A 26936-nucleotide genomic window follows, 5' to 3' on the forward strand; every position below is an offset into this window, starting at 1 on the left:
CTGGAGCAGATGTGAGATCCTTCTACACGTGGGCTGAGTCCCCAATGATGGGAGTCAGGGCTGAGTGACTGGGTCAGAGGTTCTCATCAGCCTCACTGAGCTGGCAGGGCCCACTCAGCTGGCGGTGGGGGAGGTTTGGACACCACAGAGGGGTGATTCCAGGGTGATGCCTACCCACCCTCAGCTATTTCCATAGAAACTGGTGCCTTCTGTGAAAGGGTTTGAGCTGATGTCAAGGACCAAATTCAGACACTCTTCAGTCTAGAGGAGACTAATGACAAGCAGGGGGGTGGGGACTAGAGGAGATGAGAGGGGCTCCCAGTGTGTGGGCTAGAGGTGTCAGGCATGGTGCCAGGGGGCATGAGGCTATCCTGACTGACTGGGCCACGTGGGCCACAGGAGCTGCCAGGCGACCACAATATGACCCCGAGTGTGAATGCAGGGAAGCAGTCTGCCAGGAACCACTGCCTGAGAACCCCCAGGACACATGTGAGGGTGGGCACTGAGGGCAGCAACAGCAATACACATCCTGTAGATGGGGAAGCTGAGGCTCGGAGAGGGAACGCGGGCTGCCCAAGCCATCCAGTGAGCAAGGACCTCGACGTGGCCAGGTGGGAGAGCACAGGACGGTTCTCCTGGGGTGACTCAGGTGCTGAAGCTAGACAATTGGGTGTCTCCCATGTGCCTAGCTCTGCTCCAACACCCCTCAGAGGGGACTCTATCCCCTCCCTACTCTCCATTTTACAGAGGATCAAATCCAAGGCTCCGAGAGGTTATGTCACTAGCTCAAGGCCACAGAGCTGAGTGGGGGCTACATGTTGAGCGCTCTAGCCCTCCCAAGGCAATGCACATTCAGAAACAGCGACCTTGGTGCCCACAGATCCCAGGTCTGACCATTGCCCTGGAAGCCCACCCTTCTGAGGGTAACAGCAAATCATATATCCCAAGCTATTCTCAAAACCCTTTGCTTTCTTCAGTGAATGTGTGGCCTCCCCAAGCATCCACCCCTCCTCTGTTCTTTGAGGCCACTGGCTGCAGCCCCCATGCCCCACAATGCTATGGAAGAGACCTCCCAATTGTTCAACCAACAGTCGTTTATTACCAGGCACCACTGGCTGGCCTGGGACCCCTGGAGACAAATGAGCCCTGGTCCCTGACCTCCGTTCAGCAGAGCAAGGCATTTCTGATTCATTTTACAGGTGAGAAAAACAGTAGCAGGGATGAGAACAGACTTGTAGGAACAGAAGTGGGATCCCTACCCTGCTTTGAGACTGGCCAGCAATGGTTCCCCTATTTCAGACAGACATCTGGCCCCAAGCAATGCTGAGGGGGCTCTTCTACTGGGAAAGGGCGGCAGGGTTGGGTAGTGCAAGACAAATGATGCCAATGCTGTCAGCTGGTGAGGGGAACAGGGTGAAGGGAGGCTGGGACCCAGGGGCTGCTTTCTGCTGTAGAGGCACCTCACTAATGCTCCCTTCCCACCCCCTAGCTTATACCTGGTCCCCATCAGAAAACACCTCTCCTTGGTGGGGGAGGAATCTAGGGGCAGAGTGGCAGGACTTGGATTCCCATCTGCGCCCCAGCCCTCCACTCCTGACCGTTCCTGAGTCACATGACTCACCCAGAGTCATGGCCCAGGCTGAGCCTGGGGTCACTGTGCCAGGTTACCCTTCTGGCCAGTCCACAGCTCTTGGAGCTCGACGTGGCAGCCCAGGTCACGCAGGGCAGCTTTAGCCACATCCTCACAGTCACGGTGGGCAGCACGAGCCTGAGAGATGAGTGCCTCGGCCCCCAGCTCCAGGATGGGCCGTGAGAAGGCTTGGCTGCGGGCCACCAGGTTTCGGATCAGCATGCAGGCCTGTTTCTAGAAGGGAGAGTAGAAGGTGAGTGGCTGTGAGCTGACGGGTGGGGCCCAGGGGTGGAGTCCACTCTGACCTCAAAGTCCTCATAACACAACCTGAGAGCAGCCAATATTCAGTGGGTGCCTAGGCTATGACTCATCAGGTTAGACTCATGTCCCCACTTCATCCTCTTGTCAGCCCTGGGGAGCAGGGCTAATCCCCCCATCTCCCAGGTGAGGGGACTGAAGCTCAGGATAGCCAAGGGTGTAGCCAGGTGGGACTGATCCCTCAGGTATGGGACCCTAAGTCTCAGAGCAATATCCCCTGAGGCTGGCAAGAGCCTGGCAGGGACTGCAGGGGAGAAGGGCAGGGAGACAGTGGGAAGAGCGGGCTTGTGCCCAGGGTCCATCTGTCCATTATACTGTTACTCAGCCAACATTTGTGCTCTGTGTATCTGCCGGGCATGGGTGCTGAGAAGCATCCTAACATGGCAGTCAGAGAGTGGGTGAGAAGCACGTGAGGTGTGAGGGCTTGCCTGGCCAGTGTGGTCAGGGATGGATAAGGGGATGGGCTAGCCAAGGGCACAGTGTCCTGGAGGAGGGACCAGCAAGAGCAAAGGCCCCCAGTGGGACTGAGCCTGGTGTGTCTAAGGACCCACAAGGAGGCCCCTGGGTTGGGAAGGGATGAAGGGTGGGAGGCAGGGAATGCCCTGGGGGCTGCTGCAGGGAGGAGTGTGGGTATCAGGCAGGCATGTGCGTTGCTTGTCTACACTTCAGCTCTGCTGACACCTCAGCAACGTGTGGACAGTGGTCCACCATGCAAAACACAAAGCAGTAGCCCAAGGTGGGGCAGGGAACCTTCCCCAAACGCCAGCAGATCTCCATCGGCTGGTACCTCCAACTCCTCCTCCTCCCCAGATCCCTCTAAAGAGACTGTTAGGAAAGAGAAAGAACAAACACAAATAGAGCAAAGGGACAGGAAAGGAGACAACAGCAGGCAGAATTCAGCACATTTTAGGAGGATGGGAAAGTAGATAGAGGACCTCAGGTGCTGAGGAGGAAGTAAACCCTGGGGCTTGGGTCACAATGGAGATGGGACAGGGACAAAGAGGGCCTGCATCCTTGCCCCCTCCCCCACCAGCATGCCAGCCTGTTGCCCCACCTGCCCAGCAGGCTCCCATCCCCTCCTCCTGTCCCTCATGCTTACCTGCACACCAGCCTCCTGCGGGTGTGCCTTCATGGCCTGAAGTGCGGCCAGGGCCCCGCCACCCTCCACAATGACCCGGCTGTTCTCTGGCTTGCGCAGGGCCAGGACGCACAGGGCAGCACAGCTCTGCTCACACACCTGTGGGATGGGTCACGAGGATGGCTGAGAGGAGGCAAACAGACCCCCCCATCATCACCAGCTCCCCAGGTGAGTGCCCTGTGACCTCACCTGGACAGACTGCTGTGTACTGGACCCAGAAAGGATGCCAGGGTGCATCAACCAAGTTCTTAGGGGTGATAGTCTCACCCCAGGCCCCCTGCTCACCCCACCCTAGCCCTCACTCACCGTCACCCTGCCCCCAGCCTCTTGCTGGCTGGCCTCATCCTAGGCCTCGCCCCGCTTCAGGAGATGGGAAAGGCCATTATGTAGATACAGATACTGATATGGGACTCCAGCCATGCTGCCCTACCTTGTGTGGCCCCCCACCAACCCCAAGGTGGGTACCTGGGGGCTGGCCAGGTGCCGGGTCATGGCGGCCACAATGGACTCAGTCCCGCCGGCGCGGACGATGGCATCCTTCACGTCATCATTGCCTGCGATGGCCCTCAGGGCACTTAGCACTTGTTTCACAAGGTCCTGAAGGGAGGTGACACATAGGTCACCCCTAGCCAGCCCCAGACACTAACTGTTTGGTTGCTGGATTGTTGAGGGTGGGTCTAAAGGGAGGGTCTGGAGCTGTTTCAATGTCTGCTGCCTGGACAACATGTGGGGTCACCCTGGGGCATGCAGGTAGCATATAACAGCAAGGTTATTTATCACTTTCTGTGTAGAGAAGGCAGGGGAGGCTTGGGGAGGTGGACCCTGGAGTTCAGGCCACCTGCTTTTGGATGACTTTGACACCACCCCTTCAACATACAGAAAGGGACATGTGGCTCATGGGTCATGAGAAGTGAAAATCGAACTTTGGTTCTGGGGTCAGTGGACAGGGCCAGCGTGTTCTGACTCAAGCCTTTCTGGCTGGCCGGGGCCCAAAGGGGCAGAGTTCACTGGGAGGCCCAGAGCCTTCCCCAGGGACTGAGAGAAATGACAAATTGAAACTCAGGTGCAAGGGCTTTGCTCCCTCATACTGCTCCAGATGCCCACCTGGTGGTCGTTGCAGTCGGCCAGCAGGGCCACTAGGATGCTGAGGCCCCCGAGGTTGACAACCTCCTGGCAGAACTCGTTGCGGACAGCCAGGCGGGACAGGGTGCTGCAGAGCTCACTCAGGATGCTGGGGTTGTCAGGAAATGCTGCAGGGAGTGGGGAGAAGAAGCCACCGGGGTGAGGAGGGGGAGAACCAGCCATGGTTCGAATCCTGCTCTGCCCGGGAAGCCTGGCCCCTCTGCCTGGCCATGTGGCCACTTGTACCGGGAGGGCCCCAGGAAACACCAGAGGCTGCCTGGGCCTGTGGTGCCCCCTGCTGGCTCCTTGGGGAGACACAGGAATGTGCCTTCCCCTCCACAGTGTCCCAGATAAATTCCAGACAGACTGATGATCTTGACTAAAAAAAGAAATCCATAATAGTGCTATAATAAAACATCCGGGACTATTTTTGTTATCTTGGGTTGGGAATGACCTTTCCAAGTGCAACAGGACACCTAGAAGTTGCAGAGGGACATATGGGTAGAGTTGACTGGGGCAAAATTGAACACAGATGCTGAAGACAGAGCTCAGAGGCACCAAGGAGAGGCCCGACTGAGGCTGATGAGGGGGTAGTTAGGGGGTTGGGAGTGTGGGGCAGGGGGGATGCAGAGAGCCACAGTGACACAGAGCTCAGTAATGATCAGTTCATATGTCCCCCTGGCCAGGCTGTAGCCCCCAGTGACTCCATGAACACTATCTGGGTGAGCCATGGAGGTATTCTCTAGATGTGGTGACATCCATGACCAGCTGACTGTAAGTAAAAGAGATGATCCTTGATGGTCTGAGTGGGCTGCATCCAATCAGCTGCAGGCCTCAAGAGGGAAACAGAGGTCTCCCTGAAGAGGAAGAAACTTGCCAGTGGACTGAGGTGTTGGCTCCAGCCTGAGCCTCTGGCCCGCTTCATGGATTTCAGACTCGAAAGCCCCACAACCACGTGAGCCAACTCCTTGCAATAAATCTCTCTCCTCTCTCTCTGCTCCCCCCATATATACACACATATACATACACATATATACAAAAATACACATTCGTATACACACATACACATCCTAAAGGTTCTGTCTCTCTCATAGCATCCTGACTGATATGAGCTCCTATACGTAAACAGGGAAGATGGAAACTTTCCCTTGGAAAAGCAGCCTGATTTTGCAGATGGTCAGGCCTCATTTCTACCCTCTCCGGAGGTGTGGAGAGGAGACCAAGGCAGGCCCATCTCCCCCATATACAAGGCCAGAGTCATGCACATAGGCCTGGCCACAGAGCCAGAGCCACAGGTTAGGCTGAGAAGGGGAACTCATTCTTCTAGCACCTTCTGTGCAGCAGACCCCAGTCAGGCCTTTTCCAGTGGATGCAGTGGGCAGGGGGCAGGGGTTCTGGTGCCCAAATGTCAGTGTTGTGACCTCCCATGGCTGTCTCATCAGGGTCACCCCAGAGTCAGGCACATGGACATGCACAAGAATTTGTGGCCAAGTATGAACTCAAGTGTAAACCTCCACCTGGGAGCAGCCACGGTGAGTGCCAGCAACACTTCCCATCTTCAGGAAACAGTACCCTTCTTTTTTCCCTTTGGTGAGTCCTCCCTTCTCTCAGTCTGTGTTGTTAGACAGAGCCATGCCCCCTCCCCAAATGGCACTAGAGATGAGCATGGGACCTGGTCCTGGCCATTGAGTACTGGCTTGGAACTTTCCTGGAGCAACCAGGAGTAAGGACACTGTTCTGCTAGGGCTGGCACACAAGTGGGATCAAGCTGACAGACAAGTGGAGCCTGGAGCCAGCCATGCCTGAAGCAGTCCTAAGCCCTGATTCCCACTCTTGCCACATCTGCTCCTACCTTTGGCAGCCTCAATGAGCACCTTCAAGCCTCCATTCTCCTTCACGATCATCTTGGCATGGTCATGGGCATGGCCAAAGGGTACACGGATGTCATCATCGAAGGTCATAACACGTAGGGCCCAGCAAGCCTCCCTGACCACGTCGGCACAGTGGCTGTGCTGGGTGATAGCGCCAGTCAGCAGGGGCAGCACACCAGCCTTCACCAGGCTCTGCCGATTCTGCTCGTGCTTCAGGCAGGCATGGCGCACACAGCGGATCCCAGAACAGGTTACACTGGTCGAGTCGGTATTCCCGGCCAGTGTGGCCACCAGCAACTGCAGGCCCTGGGAGTCTAGGAGGTCGGGCTGGCCATCAGTCAGGGCTGACAGGGCATTGAGGGCCTGGAGCAGGAGGCCTTGGTCACCTGTGGCGGCCAACTTCCAGGTGGCAAGGAGGATGGGGTAGGCCCCCTTCTCAGCTGCAAGAAAGCGGCAGGCCTTGTGCTGCTTGCACTGCTCGCAAAAGCGGGTGAGGTGTGCTGACGCCTCCTGCAGGTCAGAGTGGGCCACAGACTCCTGCAGGTCATCCAGGGCCTACAGGACATGGGAGAATCCTCCATGTCAGCTCAGTCCAAAGAGGGCCACGGGGACAGTGTGGCATCCCTGTGGGATTCCCTCCCCTGGGATCTGGGCCTGTGGTGGCAGTTTGGTGGGGCCAGTTCCAGCTGTGGCAGCTTCCGCACCTGTGCTTTTAGGAGCCCTGAGCTTGAGAGGCCACGTAGAGAGAGAGGCCCCACCCTCTGTGTCCCTGCCAAGGAGCCACACACATGAGTGCAGGCGTATTAAACATTCTAGCCCTGGGTGCTGTGGCATGAGAGGACCCAAGTGAGACCTGCAGAAGAACTGTCCAGCTGAGTTCAGTCAACCCAACCAAATCACAAGAAACAACCAAATGGCTATTGTTTTGGGTTGTTTGTTATGCAGCCATAACGAAGTGATACACCTGCCAACAGCCAGCTCTCCCAGGGAGGCGAAAGCCACCTTCACCGGCCTTGCACATTATCAGATGTCTCCTGTTTGTCTCTCTCATTCACTCCACAAATATTTACCAAGCATCTGCCAAATGAAACCACACTATACACACACTTGGTTCACCCACAGTCAACTCTAAGCCCTTGGGGGAAAAACTTATAATGAAAGTCACAAGCTCAAGAGGAGCCTGCACCTCTGGAGCTTAAGGTATCATTTGCATCCAGCTCTGGTGAGGGTGGGTCTACAGACATCATCAGTCCAAAGGGCTTTGATTTGGCCTCGACTACCATGAAAGACAAGAATGCTTCTCGGTCAACCCTCGCTGAGCTCAGACTAGTGGACTTTACTGAGCATACGTTATGACGAAACAGAATATTAAGAAATAGGTTAACCCCAGAGTGTGTGACTTGAATACATGTTTTTTTTAAAGAAGATACATAGAGAGAAGGGTACAGCTCAGTGGTAGAGTGCGTGCTTAGCATGCATGAGGTCCTGGGTTCAGTCCCCAGTATCTCCATTAAAAACATAAATAAATAAAACCTAATTACCCCCTCCCCTCAAAAGGGAAAACAAACAAATAAAAAAAAAGATATGCAAATGGCCACTAAGGATATGAAAAGATGCTCAACATTACTAGGGAAATGCACATTAAAACCACAATGAGACACCATCACACTCATTATGGTGACTACTACTAAGAAAAAACAAAACAAAACACAAAAACCCACAAAAGACCTGAAAATAACAAGTGTTGGTGAGAATATGGAGAAATTCGAACCCTGTGCACTGTTGCTGAGAATATAAAATGGTGCAGCTGCTGTGGAAAACAGTATGGTAGTTCCTCAAAAAATTAAACAAGGAGATCCAGCAATTCCACTTCTGAGTATACATCCCAAAGAACTGAAAGCAGGGTTTCAGATGTCTGTACACCCATGTTCACAGCAGCATCATTCACAGGAGTCAAAAGGCAGAAGCAACCCCACTGTCCATTAATGGATGAATGGATAAACAAAATAGGGTATATCCATACAATGGAATATTATTCAGCCTTAAAAAGGGAGGAAATTCTGACAAATATTACAACATGGATGAACCTTGAGGACATTATGCTAAGTGAAATGAGCCAGTCACAAAAGGTCAAATACTGTATGATTCTCCTTGTATGAGGTCCGTAGAGTAGTCGCATTCAGAGACAGAAAGTAGAATGGTGGATGCCAGGGCTGGGAGGAGGGGGATGGGCAGTTAGTTAACAGGGACAGAGTTTCAGTCTGGCATGATGGTTGCACAATAATGTGAATATACTTAATGCCACTGAACTGTGCACTTAGAAATGGTTAAGATGGTAGATTTTATGTTATGAATATTTAACCACAAAACCAAAACCAAAAAGAGGATGTGGCCTTTTGGCAGAAATACTGCAAGAAACTTGAAAAGCTTGTGATACAAGTGCCACTGAGAACACACAATACTGGAGTTACAACCACTGTATGTTCAGTCAGATAAGAAAGGCAAAGAAAATGAGCAAAATTTGCACACTAGTACCTGTCAAATTTCAGGAAATCTCTTCTTGTCTTGGATCTTATTAGAAAGCCCAGTCCTTGAGTTGGCTGGCTATGGTCATCATCTCCACGGTCTCTAGGTGCTGCCTGTCACTCCCCCAGACCCCACTACTGGATGAGGAGAGCACAGTTGCTAAAGCAGAGGTGGTAGGGCCAGCTGTGCTCCATCTGTGACAAGTCAGCATGGTGACAGGGACTTGGGCCACCAACCCTGGGGGTCATTTTCTGTGTCTCTGTGACTGATGGCTTTTATTCTGGAACTTTCACATATAAAACTGGACTAGTTTCTATTCAAAGAGTTGCAGACTTCATCCCAGTTTTACTGGCAACCATTTTTTTCACTGAAGTATGGTTAACTTACAATATTGTGTTAGTTTCATATATGCAGCAAAGTGATTCAGTTGTGTATATATATAAATATACAGGGGGAGGATACAACTCAAGTGGTAGAGTGTGTGCTTAGTACACATGAGGTCCTGGGTTCAATCCCCAGTACCTCCATTAAACAAACAAACAAATAAATAAATAAATAAACTATTTGCTTTCCCCCTAAAAAATTTTTAAATATATATATATATATATAGCTATTCTTTTTCAGGTTCTTTTCCACTATAGGTTACTATACGATATTGAATATAGTTGTCCCTGTTTTATATAGTAGGTCCTTGTTGTTCATCTATTTTATATATAGTAGTTTGTATCTGGTAATCCCAAACTCCTAATTTATTCCCTATCCTTTTCCCCTTTAGTAACCCCTTTTGTTTTCTATGTCTGTGAATCTATTTCTATTTGTGAATAAGTTGATTTGTATCATTCTTTAGATTCTACGTATCAGTGATATATTTGTCCTTCTCTGTCTGACTTACTTCACTTGATATGATAATCTCTACGTCCATCCATATTGCTGCAAATGGCATTATTTCATTCTTTTTTATGGTTGAGTAGTATTCCACTGTGTGTGTGTGTGTGTGTGTGTGTGTGTGTGTGTGTGTGTGTACACACACACTATATCTTCTTTATCTAGTCATCTGTCAATAGACACTTAGGTTGCTTCCATGTCTTGGCTATTGTAAAGAGCGCTGCTATGAACACTGGGGTGGATGTATCTTTTTGAACTAGAGTTTTCTAATTCTCTAATTTCTCTCTGGTTGGATGTGAACTTCAATGCTCATGGTGCCACCCCTCTGGAAGGTGAGAATGGGATTGGTAGGAGGGACAGGACAGGGACTTTCAGATTTTACTACAAATGCTTGAATATTGTTTGAATCTTTTATGCCAAGAATGTGTTCATGTTCTTCTGCAATGAAAAATAAAATTTTATAAAAAAGAATATATATATATAATATGTATACATATGTACAACTGGATCATTTTGCTCTACACCTGAAACTAACACAACATTGTAAATCAACTATACTTCAATTAAAAAATAAAATAAAATTTCAAAAGTCAAATTAAAAAGAATAAAAGGGCAAAGATTGTAAACAAACAAGGAGTTTCCTGTACTGCTGGTAGAAGGCAGCAGGGCCATTCTCTGAGCTTAGCTACACTGGGAGAGGGACCTGGGTCTGGACACATCTCTATCCCTCACCAGAGGTAAATCATTTATCTTTGGGAAGCCTCAGATTCCTGATCAGCAAAATGGACTAATCATAGATTGAGATAACATGTTTTAAGAATTTAGCACAATGTCAAGTACTTAAGAAGTACTTTGATTCTTAGAGACTATTTTTGTTGAGAGCCTTCATATATAAAGGACATCTACAAATCAATAACATGAGCAACCCAATAGAAAAATTGCCAGGAGAGAGGCTCAATTTAAAACATATTCATCCTCAGTAGCAAAGAAAGTCAAAAGACAACAAGATAATTTTCACAAAACCTCTGCAAGGTAGGAGATAGTGAGGAAGTTGAGGACAGGGAGAAGTAAGCAACTGCCCTGAAGTAGAATTAGGTTCACACCCAGGACTGTCTCCTCCAACTTCCTCTTTTACCCCTATGCTCTTTGCTGCAAAGTGCATCATATTTTTTCTTTGGATCTCAATTTTACCATCTGTTAAATGGGGGTAATAAGCCCAACCTTGCAGGTATCTTTGGGAAAATAACTGAGACAGCATGAGGAAAGTGCCTGGCATAGAACTAAGTCCACAGCTGGTTCTCAATAAACACTAGAACTTTCTACGTTTTACCAACAGCTTACCAGTTTGATGGATGAACTTAAGGAAAGGACTTAACCTCTGTGAGCTGTGCTTTCCCTGTTTGGATCACTGGAGAGCAAGGGCAGGCTCTGGGCCTTCGCTTCCCCACCAGAAAGCCAGGGATGACATCACCACCCTCACAGGCCAGTTTAAGTGCTAAGGGGATGGGCTGTAACCTGCCAGTAAATAGTCAGTGCTCAGTAAATGACAGCCTTACTATGATCCCACTCTCTTTTCCTGGGATTCCTGTCCATTTTTCTGAGCAAACTCAGTGACTGGGAGGTAGGAGAGAGGCTCCTCCAAGGCGCCCTCCACCCCAAGGCTCCCAACACTAGAACAAAAATGAACACTGTCTACCCCTTAGGCTTGGAGTGCTATCCACTCCTGTCTACGCCGTCTGCTCCAAACTCAGACTGTGGCATGTGGGTGGGTGGGCAGAGCATGGCGACCCCTGAGATGCCCTCAGACGTTGACTCTGGGAGCCCTGGCTGCAAACTCAGGCTTGCCTGTGCTTGCCAGGCAGGCTCTGACCTTCTGAGTCTGTATCTGCCACTGGGAATCAGTGGGAATCAGGGAAAAGATGCCCCTGACAGAATTAAGAGGTGATGTGGGACTCAGCATGTAAGGCCAACATGGGCTGCCCCCTCATACCTGCAGGACGTCATGTGTGGGCTCCTGGAGTCCATCTGCAGAGACTTTCAGCGTCATCTTTACAATGTTGCTCAGATCAACTCCTGTGGGTGGTGGGGGAGTCAGGAAACAAGTGACAGCCATCACCCCCATGGGCCTGCCAGAGTCACACCTCAAGTCCCTTCTGCTGGGACCAGCCTACTTCGGGGGCCTTCAGAGATCTGCCCAGCTCCCCATCCTGCCCCGCTCCCTGCCCAGGCAGGGCCCAGCAGCCACACCCAAATGCTTTGGCCCCATCCAGCTAGTGGGAACAGAGGAGCAGTGAGGCTATACACCATTGCTGCAGTGAGGGACACATTCTGTTTGGTGGGCTTTGAGGGGAAGGGAACCCATGACCTCTTTCCTTGGGGCTCCCACTGTTCTTCACCCTGGGTGCATCTTTGCCCTCTCTGGTACCCCCAAAGGAAGCCCCTACTGTGCAGAACACTTCTAGATGGTCCTCCAGCCCCTGTCCAGTGTCTATACCCTACTCTGTGCCCGGGATGCCAGCTTCTGAACTCTAAGGCTGGATCCCCGGCCTCCCTTGCTCCCTGGCATCTGACTGGATTTGGCCAATGGGAAGCTGGACTTGAGATCAGGGGCAGGAGGAGTGGGAAGGTGGGGTGTTCATTCCCAGCTTCCTGCCTCTGTCTTTGTCAGGTAACCCTCCTCCCCTGCGATGGCCTGTCATGGGGCAGGGGAAGTCCCTACTGTGCCTGGCAGAGTCTCCTAACCTTGCTCATGCTATTGCAAAGAGCTCCCTCTTTACCACTCTCCTCCATGGCCTGGCTTGAGCACGCCACCTATTTCCATGGGCCGGTCATCAACACCTCTTCTGCCTCCATGAACTCAAGCTGGGGTGCAGGTGGGGCAGGGAGGCAGGTGGCCCTGTTTCTTGGGAGGTGGTCAAGAGAAGTCTCTTCAAGAAAGCAACAATTAAAATGAGACCCAACTTGAAGGACCCAGCCCTTCAGATGTCAGGGTAAGGTCCAGGCAAGTAGAAGGTGGGTGTCAAGCAAGGTGGGAGTGTGTGGCCAGCCTGCTTGGGGCAGAGCCCAGAGCTGCCATGCCAGGAGGGATGGGGTCGTGGCAGGACACCATTCTTGCACGTTAAGAGCCACGGACTGGAGGTGACTGTCGGGCAAAGAGCCACAGCAGCGCTGAGACCGGGCCACACTGCCTTACCCTGTGACTCAAACTGCTCCACAGCCTCTTTCACTGCCTCCTCCGGCTCCATCTCCAATTCCTCGATGTTCTCGCGAACGGCTGCATCGAAGGTTTCCTGGGTGATACGCTTGGAGGCCATCGTCATCTTCTCCTCGTGGGGCCAAGGACATCCACTAGTTGCTCCCAAGCTAAGAAGGTAAGAAGAAAGCTTCATCAAGAGGGAGAGGCAACTGAGAACCTGGCCACCATTTAGGGAGCATCTACCAAGGGGCCACAGCCTACAACCACCCTGGAAAAATTCTTACAGCCTGAGTCACAGGAAAGGGTGATATCCGAACATCCACAGAACATCTAAAGTACAGAAGAGGGCAGGTAGTTTACCACATTTTATCTAAGAAATGAGGAATGTTAATATAACATATGTCCTTATAGTAAAAAGTAGTAATAATAAAGATAAAATAATATCTTAATAATATTATGTTGTATGTTACATGATTGTAATATTATATGTATTACTCATATTTATTCACATATTACTCTGTTATACAGTTATAGACTTTACATGTAATTACATAATGAAATAAAACGTTACAATAGCATATAGTTATACCAATAAAGATTTAAAATAAAATTTAATAATAATAATAATAAAAATGAAAGTAAATTAAAAGCTAACAGAAATAGTCACCTGTAACAGGAGGTAGAGAAAGGGTGATGAGAGCAGGAACAGAAGTTGAATTATTCTGTCTTAAAGTACTTCATTTTACAGGTTTGAATTTGGAACTCAGATAAATGCTTTGTGTGATTAGGAAAATAAATATGCCAAAATAACCAAAATAAAAATAAAAGCAATCCCTAAAACTCAAGGGCAAAATGAAACTAATGAATCTAACATTTTATCTTCATGGATCACTTAATGCAATTTTAAAACAGTGATATGACTGTATATTCTTTTTTTTTTTTATAACGGTATATTCTTATTGGGATCTACTCTAAGGATAGAATCGCAAAAGAAAATCTTCAACAATTTTCAGTAATCATGTTATCAGAAACTACTATTATAGATGTAGCAAGTAAGTAGTAGTGTTTGTATCATTAGGAACCAGTATAAAAGAAAAAAGATTCTAATATAAAATCAAAGAAGTAAAAACTCAAAACTCCTAAATTCGAACTGGAAATACAAGATGAATCATTACGCATTTTCATTTGAGCAAACAAAGAACCAATTTTCTATTAATATGAACTGAGAATGCCTGGAGGAAATGATACCACAGCAGTAATGAGCACCCTGAATACCAGCTGTGGTCTCTATATACCATTTTCCACCAAAGAAGCCAGGGGTCTTGGAATAATGGTTGAGTCTATGTCTGGGTAGGAAATGGGCCAAATGAGCCAGGAGCATCATGTGAGGCCAGAAAGCAAAGAAGCTTCTAAAGGCCACTGGGGTCACATCAAAGGACTCAGACTACCCTAAAGGGCACCTACTAGCTAAGGAAGATGGGATAAGTGAGCATTAAAACAAAACAAAACAAAACCAATAGATACCAAAATCAAAATCTGTGTATTCACAATAGTACTAAAAGAAACAGCTCATTCTTCTGAAAGTGGGCATATAAAGAATCCAGCATTAATCCTGCCTCCCTCATGCAAGTGGACACCAGGTTATAAAGACAGGACAAGGGAAAGTTATTCTTTGCCACAAATCCAGCTAACCAACCAAGACAGGACAGATCTAGATGACGATCTCCACGGGCTGCAAAACCGTGAGGTGCAAAACTGATGGGGAACCTGATAACAGATGGACAGTACCTGCATCCACTGTGTGATTCCATGTCATCAAAAGAGAAACTGGATGCCATCTACCTCCCAACAAGAATAAAAGGCACCTGTGAAGTCATCTTGCTGAAAACTCAGACCTGAATCTGACTGTGAGTCCAATGGAACTTTCTACGATGAAGGAGTGTTCTACCTCTGTGCTGTCCAATGTGGCAGCTGCCAGTCCCATATGGGATTGAGCAGGTGAAATGGAGCTAATACAACTGAGGAACTGAATATGTACCTTTATTTAATTTTAATTCATTTTAATGTAAATAGCTGCATGTGGTAAGTGGCTGTCATACTGGATAGAGAGGCTGTAGAGCTAATGACTAGTTTATAGGAAATTGAGGACAGACAGACAATACCACAGGGATGTGATCTGCAAAATCCCCATGGAAGGGGCTGGGGAGGGGAACCTCAGCTACAGGACAAACAGCTAGCGTTTTCAACAAATAAATCGCAAGAACAGTGAAAAGGACTGGGGGTCCATCAACAGATGAAAAGATAAACAAAATGTGAAGTCCATATAATGGAATATTATTCAGCCATAAAAAACGAAGCCCTGACACACATGCTATGAGGTGGATGCGCTTCAAAAACATCTTGCTAAGTGAAAGAAGTCAGACACAAAAAGCCACATGTTGTATGAACCCATTCATATGAAATGTCTAGAACAGGCAAATCCATACAGACGGAAAGTAGATGAGGGCTTACCAGGAGCTGGGGGAGGTGAAGAAGAGGGGGAATGGGGAGTGACTGCTAATGGGGATAAGGCTTCCTTTTGGGGTGGTGAAAATGTTCTGGAATTAGTGGTGATGATTATACAACTTTATGAATATACTTAAAATCACTAAATTGCACACTTTAAGTGGGCGAATATTATGGTATGTAAGTTACAGTTCAATTTAAAAAATACTCTTCCAGTAAAAAACAAACCCCAAATGAAACCCAGCACAGGCACACACTGGAAGCCAGGGAACAGGATCAGTAGTTAGATTACCCAGCACCTTGGGCAGTCACTTCTCCTTTGGGGGTTTGGGGGCACATCATAGAATTAAATAATGCAAAACCCTCAGTAAACTAGCCAATGGTCTTGACAAGAAGGTCCCCAGGGTGCAAGCAGTTTAACATCTAATATTTGCCATACTCTCTTTTTAACAAGAGGGCAAACAGGCCTCAGGACCAGAGCCTAACAGAGGTTAACAACTTTTAAAATCTTACTTGTTTTACTGTATCTACCTTGTTTATTGTAGCAATACCATGTTTCCATTTTGGAATTATATCAAATTTCTACTTAAAATACATCACTTTTAATTAATTAATTAATTATTTTTAATGGAGTTACTGGGGATTGAACTCAGGACCTGCGTATGCTAAGCATGTGCTCTACCACTGAGCTATCTTTCCCCCGTCATTTTTTAATCTTATAATAGAGTTGCAAGAATAGTACAAGGAGCACTATCTAGGGGCTATACAAAAGGGTCTTGTAGCTTCACCAATGGTTAACATTTTGCATGATAACCTCTATATGAGTGTGAGTGTGAGTGTGTGCCTATGTGAGTGTGTGACACGTATATTGTTGGAGAGCATGCTTCAGGCATGGGATCCCTTCCCTCCTACAGATATCAGCATGACTCTTCCAAGAAAAGGACACTCTCTTATACATTCACAGCGCAAATGAAATTTAACACAAGAAATCTAACAATGATGCAATACTATTTTCTAACATATGATGTTAGAACATATGATGTTAGAAAGTCCATAACATGATGGACTTTCTTGATTGTCACAATATTGTCTTTTAAAACAATTTGTTGGTTTTTTTTTTTCTGGTCCTGGATCCATTCCAGAATCACAGAAAGCACAGAAAGTGTGTTACAGGGACAAAGGCGTAGGGGGAGCTAGGGCAGTGGTATGGGAATGTGCTACATTGGGCTGTGTGGGAAATGAGCCACTCAAGCCCTCGCTTCTCTCTGTGGACGTAGCATTGAATGCGAATATTCCATCTGTGTTTGTGCAGATGCCTGGGGTGGGAAAGGTGGGAGGACAGGCTCCAGGGCCAGCCAGGGGGACTCAAATCCCAGGCCCTCCACTTAACCTCACTGTTGGTCAACTCTCTCATGTGTGACACAGGAACAAATACAGAATGTAATCATAGGGCTGGAGTGAAAATTCAACCCATCAATTCCTACAAAGCACTTGGAACAGGAATGGCACAGAGCTCAATGAACATCACCTAGTTGCTCTTCTTGCTGTTTGAGAGGTAATTCGGCCAGTTTATTGTCGGGGTGGAGGACTAAGGCATCAAACACCTCACCTCACTCCCTTGCAGATACCCCTGCCTTTTATTCCCCAGAAGAACAGGGAGTCTGTTTAGGAATAGTTAAGAATTTCCAAGACCAAAATTAGAGGAAAAGAATAAGGGTTTCTGTTTCAAGCTAAAGAGCTTCTCAGCAGGGAGCCTGGGCTGGTAGTGATGGAGTGGTCCTAGCCAGACCTGAGGGGCAGGAACTTCTGGTCTGGGTGCTGCTGGAGGGACTCTGCTCCTGGCTCTGCCACCAGACATTGCTTTTACCACCCTGGTCGTGCTTCAGACCCAAGTGGGCCAATGGTGACTGGCTACCCTTATCACAGAAGTACAGTCCTAAAAGGGGAATGTCATTGTGCCTACTTTAAGGATGAGGAATCTGAAGCTCAGAGAAACAATAAGAGGCCTGGCCAGGACCCTATCATATTATCCCGTCTCATTAACCCCTTTTCTCCAGGGACCCTATCATGCTAGCCTGTCTTATTAACCTCTTCCCTCCACCTCGGTCCTCTGCAGAGCTTCGGCCAGCCCTTCCAAGCCACCTCCTCCTGGACACCTTCCCTGGCCACTCAGAGTCTGTGTATTCTCAGCTCTCCCCACCCCTACAAGAACCTCCCTCTGTCCAGCCCTAAGATCCCTGAGCTGGAGAGGCCAGTGTCTGGCTTTGGAACAACCCCTTAGGCCAGTCCCTTAGGTCCAACATAGGCCTAGGGGGTGGGGGCAGGGATGAAAGTAAAGATCTGGAGTTCATGAGAAAGATGGTGCCTGGGAATGGACATCTGGGAGCCACCTGGGGAACGGCCTAGGCCAGGAGAGGAGAGAAACAGTATTACCAGCCCCCAAACTGCATCCAAGGCATGCTGTAGGGAAGGGAGTTATCAAGGTCCCCAGCTGATAGCTAGCTTCCCTCTCTAAGCCATGGTTTTGCTTATCAAGAAAACGGTGCCCTGACTCAAAGGACTCTCAATGATTCATCTTCCTCCATCTGCCACACCCACCCTGGTTTAGGGGGCCTCATCTGCTTTCTCCCTGCCATACCCTGTGCCTCTATTCTCTGCAAGACAGCCAGAGGGGGACTTGAAAGCACAGAGACCACCTCACTCACCTATTCAAAATCCTGCAGTGGCTTCCCAATGCTCTCAGAACGAAACTCAAGTCTTACCAGGACTTTCCCTACCTAGACCCTTTCACTTGTGCTTCTCCACTTCTTTTTCATTCTTCCCAGCTATCCAAGGGTCATCATAACCACTCTGGTTAAAGCAGCCCCCGCTCTCCTATCGCATCACATTCTTTTATTATTTTAACATTATCTCAACATGGAGAGAAAGGGTTCATCTATTTGCTTTTACTGTCTAGCCTCCTCCCCAAAGAAATTTATCCTGCATGAGAGCTGGGGCCGTTTTGTTAAGCACCTTCCCCACCCCCACCACGGCCTAGGGTGGGGCTGGACATGCAGCAGGCACTCAGTACATACATAGGTGATGAATGAATGAATAAATGAAAAGAAAGCGAAGGCCAGGGATGGTGGGCGATTTTGTCCCCGGGCGGCTTCCGTAATAGTCTTTCATTACCCAAAACCAAGTCCCCGAGCGTCGCTCCACAGCTACTAGACAAACCCCGCGGCGTCCACTCCCTGCCCTGCGCGAGACGGGGCTCGGCAGCCGTCATTTCTCACCCGGTCTTCGTGGCCACGTGGGGAAAGGGTGGGGTTCGCGGCTGTCACCGGCTGCGCCGCCTCGGTCCCTTTCGGCCGCCGTACGCGCGCAGGCGCGTTGGCGCCGCGTCGCCTCGGCCTCCCTTAGTCCCGTGAACCGCTCCTGACGTGACCAACGGTGACCGCGAGTGCAGGTAAAGCTGAGAGAGCCAACAGATTTGCGACGGCCGCGTCTTAGCCTCCTTTTCTGGGCCGCTTCCCGTTGCCGCCGCCCCCGGCAGAGAAGTTTTTTGCCTCGGGAGTGTCCGCCCGCAAGACGGGGCAGTGCGCCTGCGCAAGTAGGGCTTGGCGGCGGTTGTCTGCGCCTGTGTATCAGAGCTCGGCGGCGGCCTGCGCCTGCGCGGCGCGGCGCTGCGGAGACCGTTGACTCATTTGCATGTCCCCGCCTCGCGCGGTGGCGGCGGCGGGTGAGGAACCTGAGGAGGCGGCGACGGCGGGGGCGGCTCCGCGCGCGGTGGGCTCGGGGTGAGGCCCGGGCCCGGGCGTCGTCGACGGGTGGGCCCCGGAGTGGGGGGCTTGGGCTTGATCCCAGGAATCCCAGGTCCCCGCTATGGCGCAGCGGGCTCGGCCCTTGAGCTGCGCTGTGGCCGCGTCCCGCCGGGTCGGCTTGGGGGGCGGTCTTAGGCCTCCCGGGCCCGACGTCCCCTTTTCTTCGTTCTCGGAGACCAAGAGGAGGCGGGCCGCGCCCAGAGGGGTTCATTCGTTCATTCGTTCATTCATTCATTCCACCTGAGCCCGGAGCAGCCCCTCTGGTGGGGCGATAACGGCGGCCGGGCGCTGTATCTGGCTTTTTGCCATTTTTTAAACTGGCTCCATCCCCACAGCAACCCCCACCATTAGCTGCCCATTCTGTAGATGGGGAAGCGGAGGCACAGAAAGATTAGGTCGCTTGAATTGATCCCAGGCCACCTGGCTGGGAGACCCTGACCTTCGACAGCAGAGAACAAGGGGCGCCCCACGAAAAGGACGGAAGGATAGGAAAAGAGGGTGATGGTTGTAAGAAATAGCTATATGGCTGGGATAGGTTTGGGTTTTGAAGCTGGGATTTCAAGATGAAAGGGATATCTTGGTGGTTAAGGACACCGCCACTGGCTTTCTCAATGTTGCTTTTCAGTCTCTTTCTTCTCAGCCCTCAGGGCTTTGTCCCCACTACCAGTGCCCTATTTGCCAGGTTACAGTCTGGGCTGGATGACCTTGGGTGGGTCACTTAGCCTGAATCTCCCTTTTCCAGTTTTGTATCATTTCATTCATAATAGGACCCACTTCTTTACTGGGTTGTTTCCAAGAAGTGAATGGGATCGTGGGAGTCCCTCCCCTGCAGCAAGACCTGACACAGAGTAAGCTGGTCACTGGTCAGGGATTTTTCCACCCACTCACTGAGAGGCCTCTCTCAGAGGGAAGTCAGCTCTCAGAGCCTCTTCTGTGAAACGGGAAAATAGCAATGGGAAAGATCACATCTTTCCTAACCACCATTTGCAGGGGTTGTGCTCCTACTCCCCTACACTGTTGTGTTCAGTTACGTGTATTGCTTCATGCAGTCCTCCAGCAACCCCAGGAGACAAAACTGCTTTTATAGAGCTACTTTTAAGAGGCTGAGGAAATAGGCTCCGAGAAGCAGAATAAATTGTCCAGGTTCAACATGCTTGCCTTGCTCCTCAGCCAACACACACCTTTGAGGTTCATGAGGGCAGAGCTCCCCTCAAATTAATTCTGCCTCCCTCTGAAGTACCGTGCCAGATTATGGATTACTGCCTTGTTACTTTGAGGATTAGGTGAAACAGAGCAGGCTCTGTGAGCATTAGTTGTCACTCTTAGTGTCTTTTTTTCCCCCTTCTCACTACAGGTCAGAGAAACATGGCAGCAAGGAGAATCACACAGGAGACTTTTGATGCTGTATTGCAAGAAAAGGCTAACCGATATCATATGGACCCCAGTGGTGAGGCTGTAGGTGAAGCTCTTCAGTTTAAAGCTCAAGGTAAATTTTTTGGGGGTAGAGGGATTGAGGCATGTGTTTAGGGTCAGGGCAGGAGGATTTCAATGCTGTAAGCAAATTGCAACTCCTCTGATCCTACCTTCTTATTTGTTAAGGGGAGATAAAATTTTCTCTTGGTCCACCTGTCAAATCATTATATAGAAGGAGGTATTGTCATTATCCAGAGCTGCTTTTCCCTAGGCACCCTCCCCCACCTAAAGAAGGGTTCTTAAATCTCCTGGCTCACCATCACTACCCAGGTTTGAGCTCTTACTAGTTCTTACCTGAATTATTGCAGAATCTCCTCCTGAAAGGTCTTTCAGCTTCTGGCTTCATTCTCCTTGAATCTGCCCTCCCCACAGATCTGCTTGGACTCTTGGGGCTCCCCATTTTGGGCTTAGAGCCTCAGACAAGTACAGGAGCAGCCAGGTAACTGGTGTATACAAGACAGGAGAGCGTGGGGTGCAGAGGGGCTGTGGAGCTGCTGAGTGTAGGCTCTGCCTGAAAACATTTCCTTTGCAAAGTTTTGAAACATCATACCAGCAGAATCAAAAATGGTGCCTGCAAAGATTGCAGGACAGTGTGAAGGTCCCTCACCATGGCACACGAGGCTCCTAGCCCTCATCCCCTGCCTTGGGCCTCATGTTTCTGTGATATAGTGTGCCTAACTGTGTTTTGAATCCCTCATCCCAGCTCTGTGTGGTTAATTCCCTCAGGCACTAAGACCCAGCTCACAGGTGCCTCCCCCTAGGAGACCTTAGTAAGCCTTGGCATTGATTTTACACTGTGTACTTGCTCCTCTGCCTTGGGCTGGCCTCATCCAGGCTTTGGGCCTGTGCTGCTTGCTGTTGTGCTAGTATAGCTGTGGAGGAGGCTTCCTCCTTATTGGTTGAATGAGTCTAAGTGCTTTGGACCTGGAGAAACTGAAGCTCAGAGACTGTCTCCAGATTCTGAGTTTTCAAAAATTATATAATGGTACACAAAAACATTCCTATTTCAAAAGACTAGAAAAATTAAGTAGTTAAGAGTAGGATATAAAAAGCCTTTTTGCTTTTACTCTTCAGAAGTAACCGTGTCAGTGGTATTTTGTGCATCCTTCAATTCTTTTAGCCCTATGTATATAATCCTAAACACTTACATGTTTTCATACATATACATCCAAATATCTGTGTATATGTATATACATATGTATATGTATGTGTACACGTTTGTGTATATACATATATATTTTAAAATTTTGATTTATCTTTTCCTAGAGACTCATATACCAATACATACCTTAGTTACTTCAAGAAAGATTGAGGGAAGGGGAGGCTATGAACCCAATAGGATGCTAGATGGTTTTGGAAACATCTCTACCTTTTAAAAACCCTAATGCCCAAGTCACACCTCATCCTAGTTAATTAAATCAGAATGCCTGGTTGAGAGGGGTGGTCCACAGGGACTTCAGTGTGCAGCAGAGTTAGGTGCTGCCTTCTTACCACTTTGCCTCTCCTTCCTTCTGTTCCATTCTGGCCACATTTGTCCCCTCCTCTTCTTACCTCAGGGCTTTGTCCTCACATTCCCTTTACCTGGAAGGCTTTCCCCATAACTGCACTTTCTAGCCTCTCACACCAGGCCTCTGCTGCTTAGGTACATTGTTGTCAGAGCTGCCCACCTGACCAGCCTGTCTGAAAGTGGCTTTACTTCTTCATGTTCCCGCCTGCTTGATATTTCTTATAGGTGCTTTCTTGCACCTGAAGAATTTTTTGTTTATTGTTTGCCTTACTCAACTAACAGGTCTAGGAAGGTTGGGACTTTGTTGTCTCCTTTCCCTGCTGTAACTTCAGTGCCCATACACTGTAGGTGCTTAGTAAGTACTTGTTGGACAAAAAGACTTAGATTTATACAAAGCCCTGGCTTCCTGTGGCCTCTCGGCCCATCACTACTTCTTAGCATCTCTCTCTCTCGCTCACTTTTCTTTTCATTTGACTTTGATGAGGTAGTAGATTCTGATTCAAAAGCCAGAGAATAAGAAAGGCACTCTGTGCAAAGTCTCCCTGAGACCCACTGTTGCCATATGCCCATAGTTCACTTCTGTTCCTAGCTTCGTACAGTTTATGCATGAATGAGAAAATGCAAATATAGTTTCCTATTTTCCTCATTTCCACACAGAAGAGGACAAAAGCACACACTGTTCAGTTTCCATTATGGCCTCTGCTGTTGTGGCTTGTTTAGCTTCTGCCTTCCCTCTTATCTGCCTCAGTCTCTGTTCTTTCAGAGTGTTGGACCTTTCTGAGGGAGCCTGTCAGCCAACTTTGGGTCAGGTGCTCGGCCATGGCCTAGCCAGCTGTAGTGGGTGCAGTGTCAGATGTGGCTCTTGCCTCAGTGGCACTGTGGGCTGAGAGTTCCTCCTAGGAAGTGGGGAAGGCAGGCAGCCTCTAGAAAACCTGTCTGCTGATAGAAATAGAAATACACAAGTGGTCTGGTCACGATAAAGTCCAGGTTTTTGGGGGGACCACACGTCCTTCCCTGAGTCCAAAAGAGGGCTCGTGAAACAGAGCCAGGGCAGGAGATCTGAGTGAGTGAGGGGCACTGCTGCCCAGCCTCCATGGACTTGTCAGGGCAAATGCAGGCCCAGTGCTTGTAGGTCTTCTGTTTTTATAAGTAGTAAATCTAGATTTTTAAGTGAAACCACACACATTTTAAATGTTGGCATCAAATATGCATTTCTAAAATGCACTCTGGCTGATAAAGTACTCCTGGCTGTTGGACTGTGGACCATCTGTTTGCAACTTCTGGTCTAAAGTACCTTTGTATTTCTTTTTGGATTGTTTATTTCAGAGCTTCTAAGGACAGTCCCAAGAGCCAGAGCAGATATGTATGATGACATTCACAGTGACAGCAGATACACTCTGGGGGGATCTGTAGCTCATCCTCGAGACACTGGGAGAGAAGGCCTGAGAGGTGATGTATTTCCAGGACCTTCCTTCAGATCAAGCAACTCTTCAGTAAGTGACGACAGCTATTTTCGCAAAGAATGTGGCCGGGAGCTGGAATTTTCCCACCCTGATTCCCGAGACCAGGTCTTTGGCCACCGGAAATTGGGACATTTCCGTTCTCAGGACTGGAAGTTTGCACTCCGTGGCTCTTGGGAACAAGACTTTGGCCACGCAGTTTCTCAAGAATCCTCTTGGTCACAGGAGTATAGTTTTGGCCCTTCTGCATTACTGGGGGACTTTGGTTCCTCCAGGCTGATTGAGAAAGAGTGTTTGGAGAAAGAGAGTCGGGATTATGACGTGGACCGTCCAGGGGAGGCAGACTCTGTGCTCAGGGCCGGTGGCCAAGTCCAGGGCAGAGGCCGAGGTCTAAACATTGTTGACCAGGAAGGTGCCCTCCTAGGAAAGGGGGAGACCCAAGGGCTGCTCACGCCTAAAGCGGGAGTCGGGAAACTTGTCACACTGAGAAATGTGAGCACCAAAAAGGTACCCACTCTAAGTCGTATCACTCCCAAAACTCAGGGCACTAACCAAATCCAGAAAACCACCCCAAGTCCTGATGTGACCCTGGGGACAAACCCAGCAACAGGAGATATCCAATTCCCCACTCAGAAAATCCCTTTGGGGCTTAATCTGAAGGATATTCGGCTCCCCAGAAGAAAGATGAGCTTCGACCTCATAGATAAGTCTGATGTTTTTTCGAGATTTGGGATAGAAATAATCAAATGGGCAGGATTCCACACCATAAAAGATGATGTTAAATTTTCCCAGCTTTTCCAGACTCTCTTTGAACTTGAAACCGAAACCTGTGCTAAAATGCTTGCCTCATTCAAATGTTCTTTAAAACCAGAGCACAGAGATTTTTGCTTTTTTACTATCAAATTTTTAAAGCACTCTGCTTTGAAAACACCCAGAGTTGATAATGAGTTTTTAAACATGCTTTTAGACAAAGGTGCTGTGAAGACCAAAAATTGCTTTTTTGAAATCATAAAGCCCTTTGATAAATACATAATGAGGCTTCAAGACCGGCTTCTGAAGAGTGTCACACCACTGCTCATGGCCTGCAATGCCTACGAGCTGAGTGTCAAGATGAAGACCCTCAGTAACCCTCTGGACTTGGCTGTTGCCCTGGAGACCACCAATTCTCTCTGCCGGAAGTCTTTAGCCCTTTTGGGACAGACATTCTCCTTGGCCTCTTCTTTCCGGCAAGAGAAAATCTTAGAAGCTGTCGGCCTCCAAGATGTAGCTCCCTCTCCTGCCTCATTTCCAAACTTCGAGGACTCTACTCTGTTTGGAAGAGAGTACATTGATCACCTGAAGGCCTGGCTGGTCAGCAGTGGGTGTCCACTCCAGGTTAAGAAAGCCGAAACCGAGCCAACTCGAGATGAGGAGAAAACGGTTCCTCCTGCCAAACCCGAAATTCAGGCCAAGGCTCTGGGTGGTCTGAGTGATGGTAAGGAAAGTAACAGAAGTTTCTATTTGTTGTGATTGTTTTTCATGTTTTATAATGTCTCTCATTCGCTTTGAGATTTGTACATTGAAGTTCTTTAGCCAGCTGAAACAAATCAGAATTTTAGTAGAAAACTCACAGTGACCAGTATACCCATCTGCCATTCATTCTATAAGCATGTATTAGGAATCTTCTGTCTGCCACAGAAGTCCATAGGCTTTCTGGGTCACAGACTGTGGCTGGGAATCTGATGAAAAGCTATGGTCCTTGCCAGAGAAGATGCACATGTGTTTGTGCACAATTTTGCTTGCACTTTCTGGGGTGTTTGTACCATCGTGCAGCCAAGGTTAAGAAGCTTATTCTAATAGCACCCTTTCCCTCCCTTCCCCCCACCCCCGCCAAGGTTTTACTGAAAGGAGAGTAAATGCTGGACACTGTCCCTAATGATTCCCTAGGCTTGTGAGGGAAGGAAATCACAAAACCCAGTCTAGCCCGGCCTGGGGAGTCAAGGAGGCCATGTTTGAGCTGTTTTGAGGGACAGGCAGAAATCAGCTAGATTGATCCAGGTTGTGGAGGCACATTTTCATTCACTCACTTTTCTAGACTGGCTGGAGATTGAGAGATACTTAGGTATACCTGGTAACCTGCAGTTAACCAGTTGGCTTACTGGGAAGGGGAAAGGCCAAGAAGAAGGTAATAGAAATAGAAACAACTGGCTGTTTGGTGTCCCTTTTCTCTCCCTCTTAGGTCCCTGGATGTTCTCACAGCCCAGACATCCTAGAGGTTAAGTGTATACATAGTGGCCATGTGGCCAGTGAGGAAGTGCCTTTTCCCCCGATAGAGTTTTCAGCTTCCACTGCCCCAGCCAAGTGGGGGAGTCTCATTTTTCCTTGAATCTCTTCAATCCTCTCCACCCTAGTGGAGCCCTGACTGTAGCAGGCACTGAGTAGGTCCTGCCATGGATAGGCAGCCACACCTACTCCCAGACAGGGAGCTTTCCAGAAGGGGGCTCAGGGCTGAAGCAGGACCGTCTTCCCCACACCCCCAAAGTAGTGTGGTGGAAAGTCAGTATAACAATGATACTGAAGAACTTTGTAGGAAGGACAGAAAAGTCCCCCATAACCTGAAGTTTCCCACCACCATCCCCTGGTTGTGCTGCTATGCAGGCCTGCCTGTAGCTGCAGTCTTGTCATACTTTTCTGTATTTCTACAGCATTTGCTGCGTCATGATTTGACTTAATGTAAATTTACCTCGCCTCTCCCTTGATGTTGGCTTCATGCTGCTTTTTACTAGAGGCTTCTGAGGCTGAGCAGAGCTGGGTTCTCATGTAATTGGTGTCTGCAAGCCTTGACTCTTTGGTCAGCAGGTAGATGGCACCAGTGTCCATCTTTTATGGGGCACTGCCCTACCACTACTTACATTTCTGTTAGAGATGCTTCTTTGGTTGAATTTATTATTACTATTATTTTCACTAAAATTAAAAAAAAAATCCTCTTTTAAAGGAGGTGTTCTCAGAATAATTGCTGCGTCAAAGCTAGGACCTACTTTCTGACTATGGTCATCTCTAGAGATGGTTGCAGTGATCCACAAAATTTCATTGTCTTTGAAAGCTTCTGACTTTGAACCTCTTATTCTTTTGTAGAATCATGTAAAAATAGCAGTTCTATAAAATGAGATCCAGTAACAAAAAAAGGAAAGCAGTTTCAGAGGGGAGATAACATTACAGTTGAAGGACTGACTCATCCTGTGTTAAGAACTCATACTGATGTTTAAAATACCATTCCACAGAACAAACTGGGAAACCTCTCCAGTTCAAGGGTGATTTTTATTGAATGAATGAATAAATAGACCATCTGTGCTAGTAAAACTAGCAAATATCAGAAAACCTAAACAATCTTAGTATTTGAGAATATAATGCACTTCTGTGTTGGCTGGTGGCATTGTAAATTACAAGTCATATTGGAGGAAATACACACTTTAAAAAATGTTTTCATACGTTCAGCAGGTATTTTCTGTCAACGCTTACCTTG

The 26936-nt window shown here is 48.5% G+C and overlaps 2 protein-coding genes across 12 annotated transcripts in view; one reads left to right on the forward strand and one right to left on the reverse strand.

The window, feature by feature from the left end:
- Nucleotides 1-1076: 1076 nt before the first annotated feature.
- On the reverse strand, nucleotides 1077-18606 carry ARMC6 (armadillo repeat containing 6). The gene is made up of 8 exons (XM_074350364.1): nucleotides 18467-18606; nucleotides 12684-12853; nucleotides 11481-11563; nucleotides 6061-6634; nucleotides 4191-4336; nucleotides 3552-3683; nucleotides 3048-3185; nucleotides 1077-1864 (listed from the first exon to the last, which is right to left on the reverse strand). Exons 2-8 carry the CDS (start codon nucleotides 12808-12810, stop codon nucleotides 1652-1654), a joined length of 1413 nt encoding a protein of 470 aa, XP_074206465.1. The 5' UTR covers nucleotides 12811-12853; nucleotides 18467-18606; the 3' UTR covers nucleotides 1077-1651.
- The window catches only part of SUGP2 (SURP and G-patch domain containing 2), a 33198-nt gene continuing 24765 nt past the window's right edge, over nucleotides 18504-26936 (forward strand). For 9 of the 11 annotated variants that reach the window (XR_012501599.1, XR_012501600.1, XR_012501601.1 and 6 more), the window contains exons 1-3: nucleotides 18781-18912; nucleotides 20349-20480; nucleotides 23301-24908. Coding sequence is in view for 6 of the 11 variants with exons in the window: in XM_074350353.1 (XP_074206454.1) it covers nucleotides 18882-18912; nucleotides 20349-20480; nucleotides 23301-24908 (1771 nt within the window). In the remaining 5 variants the exon portion in view is untranslated. Of the gene's footprint in view, nucleotides 18640-18780; nucleotides 18971-20348; nucleotides 20481-23300; nucleotides 24909-26936 lie in introns of those variants that run through there. The other 2 variants (XM_074350359.1, XM_074350357.1) reach the window with 2 other exon arrangements.

Source organism: Camelus bactrianus, chromosome 22 (assembly GCF_048773025.1).
Source record: "Camelus bactrianus isolate YW-2024 breed Bactrian camel chromosome 22, ASM4877302v1, whole genome shotgun sequence".
Taxonomy (NCBI): Eukaryota; Metazoa; Chordata; class Mammalia; order Artiodactyla; family Camelidae; genus Camelus; species Camelus bactrianus.

Coding starts and splice junctions, on each gene's coding strand:
- ARMC6 (XM_074350364.1), bottom strand. CDS start 12,810: ATGACGATGGCCTCCAAGCGTATCACCCAGGAAACCTTCGATGCAGCC. Junction 11,564..12,683: donor GGAGCAGTTTGAGTCACAGG/GTAAGGCAGTGT, acceptor CACCACCCACAG/GAGTTGATCTGAGCAACATT. Junction 4,337..6,060: donor GCTCATTGAGGCTGCCAAAG/GTAGGAGCAGAT, acceptor CACTCCCTGCAG/CATTTCCTGACAACCCCAGC.